This window comes from Triticum aestivum, chromosome 7B (assembly GCF_018294505.1).
Source record: "Triticum aestivum cultivar Chinese Spring chromosome 7B, IWGSC CS RefSeq v2.1, whole genome shotgun sequence".
Taxonomy (NCBI): domain Eukaryota; kingdom Viridiplantae; phylum Streptophyta; class Magnoliopsida; order Poales; family Poaceae; genus Triticum; species Triticum aestivum.
The window spans coordinates 683,614,239-683,618,340 of record NC_057813.1 but is presented as its reverse complement, the minus strand read 5'-3'; the positions used below and the strand labels follow the sequence as shown (position 1 = coordinate 683,618,340).

The 4,102-nt window shown below is 50.2% G+C and overlaps 1 protein-coding gene across 1 annotated transcript; it reads left to right on the top strand.

The window, feature by feature from the left end:
* The first annotated feature begins 271 nt into the window (after positions 1-271).
* Positions 272-3,666, top strand: LOC123159804 (alpha-terpineol synthase, chloroplastic). Its single transcript, XM_044577625.1, has 4 exons — positions 272-501; positions 1,460-1,724; positions 1,981-2,738; positions 2,816-3,666. Exons 1-4 carry the CDS (start codon positions 358-360, stop codon positions 3,401-3,403), a joined length of 1,755 nt encoding a protein of 584 aa, XP_044433560.1. The 5' UTR covers positions 272-357; the 3' UTR covers positions 3,404-3,666.
* Positions 3,667-4,102: the final 436 nt, after the last annotated feature.

Sequence of the window (4,102 nt, the reverse complement as noted above, 5' to 3'; positions counted from 1 at the left end):
AATTATCTACATCACTGAGAACCAAGATGAAAAGAAAATAGAGACCACACACACGGCGGTCGATCACTATCCATGTTAGCCATCCTATGCGGAGATATTTTAATTGGGTGGTTTAGCTGCACATGTTTCATGGAGTTTGGAGTTTGTACACACGCTATCTTGAGCTGGACGTACACTAGCCGGTACCTGTGACCCTCCACACATCTCCCAGGTGTAACAGTAGTAATTTGCATCTATAAATAGCATACGTTTCATATGCGCCGTTGTGTGGCAAACACATATCCAATTAGACCGGAGAAGATCACGAAAACCACATCTTATTGTCTAGCCTGAGGTACACTGAGCTAGGTAGAACTAATGGCGTCGTCTGCTCATGCAACCATGTACGCTGATCGGTTCCCGTCGGCTGAGTTGCAGCAGCGGCCGGCCGACTACCAGCTCAAAACCTGGGACTATGACTCCATCTGCTCCATGAAGCAGCAGGCGCAACAAGACCACGAGGTGCATGCACAACCAGCCCAGCTATTCTTCCAATTTCTCCCATTCTTCTCCATTCTTTTTATTGTCAAGCAATGATGAGCCCGAGGGTGGGTGCAAGGTTAGGATTAGAGGCGAGGGGCTTTGATTCGGTGACAGGGAAGACGAGGACGGAGGGGTTTGGTAGAAGGTTAGGCTTATCGGTGCCGCATCATTGCTTGTGAGGCTATGACGGCCATCGTGCGAGGGCCACGGAGATGGTGGTGCAAGGACCGAGGAGAAAGGGAGGGGGTGTGGAAAGTCTTTTTCCCCGTTTAGAATTGGCTATTTTCGGTCGACTTAGAAGTTAGAATTACTTATAAGTAGATATTTTTTACTTTTTTTCTATCTACGCATTATTCATGATTAGACCCAATGGAAATAGCAAAACGAAAACATTATTCCCGAGAATAACAAAACAATTCAGGTGTCCACGACGTCCATGACAATGCAGGAGTTTTTGTCTTTTTGCTTGCCACCTAACACTAACAATCACCCGATGCAGTTCCCTCGAGAAAGTGTAGAACAATAAAAACATGAAATCTACAGGGCATCCAGAGCCCGACACAAACTAGCAATAGATTAAATAGATAGATTTGTTGTAGTGAAACTAGCGTATGATATGTCTGTCGGTTATGAGGTGTAGGTGACGACCTTAAGATCTGCTGGCTCAGTCTCTAAAAATGTGAATATAGGGATAGGTTGTGTTTATTTGTGCGGTTACATTCATATGGGTGAGTATGTGTGCGCGTTGTGAGTGTCCGCATATGTATTGTGTTTCTTAATAGGAATAGGCTGGATCATATGTACTGTGCTTATAATGATAGGGTACCTGATGGAGGAGTACCATATATATGTATTCGGAACATATTTGAAAAATGAAGGAGCTAGTTTTTAAAGGCAAGGAGCTAGTTAGGTTCTGACCTACCTACTGGTGGTGCAGCATAGCAAGCAAAGCTCACTCCAATCGAGCTTGAAGCAGAAAGTGAGGCGGCTTCTGCTCGAGGAGGAAGAAGAGCTGGCTACTAGGCTCATAATCATGGATCAACTGCAAAGTCTCGGTGTAGCATACCACTTCGAGGAGGAGATCAGAAATATCCTCATGTCCATGCATGTGCATGATGCACACCTTCAACTCAAGCATGACCTCTCATCAACAGCACTGCTATTTAGAATGCTCAGAGGACATGGAATCTCCGCGTCCACAGGTAAAGATAGGAAACACCAATAATTATCCTATATCCTTTTCATGCCCATATATAACTCTATTGTAAATGTTTCAATCCAATACAAGGTTGATAGAAGGATATAAAGGAGAGTAACCTTATCAAACAAAGATTATATAAAACACTATACATTACTAATTTTTCTACTTATTAGACAGTCATCCAAATCGTTGTAGATATGTAAAGAGTTTGAGTAGATCATCTTACTAATGATTGTAATTTGTTTATTGTTTGGTAGATATGTTGATTGCATTCAGGGATGAGAATGGTGATTTCAAAGCAGAGAACCCCAAGGACATTGATGCTTTTGTTGCACTCCACGAAGCTTCCTACCTGGCCTTCCCAGGAGAGGCCATGCTCGACGAAGCAAGAGCATTCGCCGTGAAGAAACTCGAAGAACTGATGCCATCCATGTCGACCTTCATGGGGCCTGCTAGCCAAACAGAAATACAAGGAGACCTCCCGCTGCACTGGAGAGTTCCCAGGCTGCAGGCAACATGGTCACTGAAGCAACACGGCTACAACGACGAGAGGAACCTGAGTATGGATCCTTCCATTCTACAGCTGGCTGCGGTTGACTTCAACCTCGTGCAGGCCGTCCATGGAGCGGAGCTCGTGGAGGTGACAAATTGGTGGAAGGAGACCAGGCTGGGCGAGAAGCTACCGTTCGCGAGGGACCGTCTTGTGGAGTGCTTCTTCTGCGCGGCATCCATCGCGCCGGAGCCATGCCTCGCCGGCTGCCGCGAGGTGCTGGCAAAGGTGGGCTCCCTCATAGTCCACCTCGACGACGTCTACGACCTATACGGCACGCTCGACGAGCTGGCCGCCTTTACTGATGTCGTCGGTAGGTGGTGCGAGTGGGACGACGATGCGCTTCTGCCGTTGCCGGAGTACATGAAGGCCATGTACTCTGCCATCCGGTCAACGTCGATGGAGGCAGCAGATCGTGTGATGAACGAGCAGGGATACGATGCGCTCCCGCTCTACAAGAAAGCAGTAAGATCCGTTGATTTTCTTCTTCTTTTCTTTGGGATTCGATGGATTAACATGCATGCATATGTGGATGCATGCAGTGGCATGAGCTGTGTAAGGCGTTCCTCATTGAAGCCAAGTGGCAACACGAGGGAGGGATGCCAAGCTTGGAGGAGTACCTCGAGAACGGGTGGGTCACGTCCACGGGGCCTCTCCTGCTGCTCCACGCTTTCACCATGCTCCAGCAGCAAGAGCAGACGGATTCATGGCTGCGCAACCACGAAGACGGCGACGACATGGTCACGGCGTACCCGAAGCTGGTCGAGCTATGTTCCATGATCTTCCGGCTCTGCAACGACTGCGCGACCCACGAGGCCGAGTCGGAGCGGGGTGAGGCGGCGTCGGCCATCACCTGCCGCATGGGCGGTGCCACGAGTAAGGAAGAGGCCCGGGCTGCGGTGGCGGACGCCATTGCCGAGACCTGGAAGAAGGTGAACAGGGAGGTCGCCTTGAGCAGCAGCACCGGGACCTGGAGCGCGGCCAACCGCGTCTGCGTCAACCTGGTGAGGACCATCCAATGCATCTATCAAGACGGAGACAGCATCACCTCGCCCAAGGACAGCCGGAAACGACTGGTCATGGACATGCTCTTCACGCCTCTTGATCTAGACATTTGTGGCGCGTGGTAGAGCCTAACTTTTCATGGTGATGGGACGTCTGGTACAACGTACGGGCATGTCTCACCCAGGCCACATGAATCACAATAATCTTGACAAGCTGACGATGTTTCTGCATTTGGCATACAAAGCTTGTTTGGTCCATTGGAGATACTTGGCACTCTAGCTTATCATATAAACTCTCTAGCCAATTCACTGTTGACTTGTATACTAGGCGTACTATGGCCCTGTTGCCATGTGCACCATCCAGGCGTAGTATGGCCGTGCTGCGGCCGTGTCCGCCCGTTGGCCCTATGAGCCTTGCGTTCTTGGTGGCCCTGTTAGAGTTTGGATCAGGAAGGATTCCGTGGGAATGGCTCGACGAGGACACACCAGAGGTGAGGTGTGGTTGCTGAAATCTGAGATGGGCTCTAGGCCCATATTGCAATTTCTGAAAAATCTCTAAGGGCCCATGTGGGTTATATGGCACTAGGTGTGGTGGGAAGTTTAGTCCCACCCCGGAAGTGGAAGGAGAGTTGGAGTGGTTTATAAGGGTTTCTCTTCTACATGCTATTGGAGCTTGAGAAGAGAAGAGGCCCTCGGCACTCCTCCTCCGCCGCGCGCCTCGCCGCGCCGCGCCGCGCCGCGGGTTGCGGGATTGAGCCGAGCCGAGCTCACACCTCTGAGACGTCGGATCGTGGGACGTGGGTCGAGCCCATGTCTCTCCACGCG

What these genes read in the sequence shown, in the direction of transcription:
- LOC123159804 (XM_044577625.1), top strand. Translation starts at nt 358, where the DNA reads ATGGCGTCGTCTGCTCATGCAACCATGTACGCTGATCGGTTCCCGTCG. An exon ending in TGGAATCTCCGCGTCCACAG is followed by an intron (nt 1,725 to 1,980) that starts GTAAAGATAGGA and finishes ATTGTTTGGTAG; the next exon opens with ATATGTTGATTGCATTCAGG. An exon ending in TCCCGCTCTACAAGAAAGCA is followed by an intron (nt 2,739 to 2,815) that starts GTAAGATCCGTT and finishes GGATGCATGCAG; the next exon opens with TGGCATGAGCTGTGTAAGGC.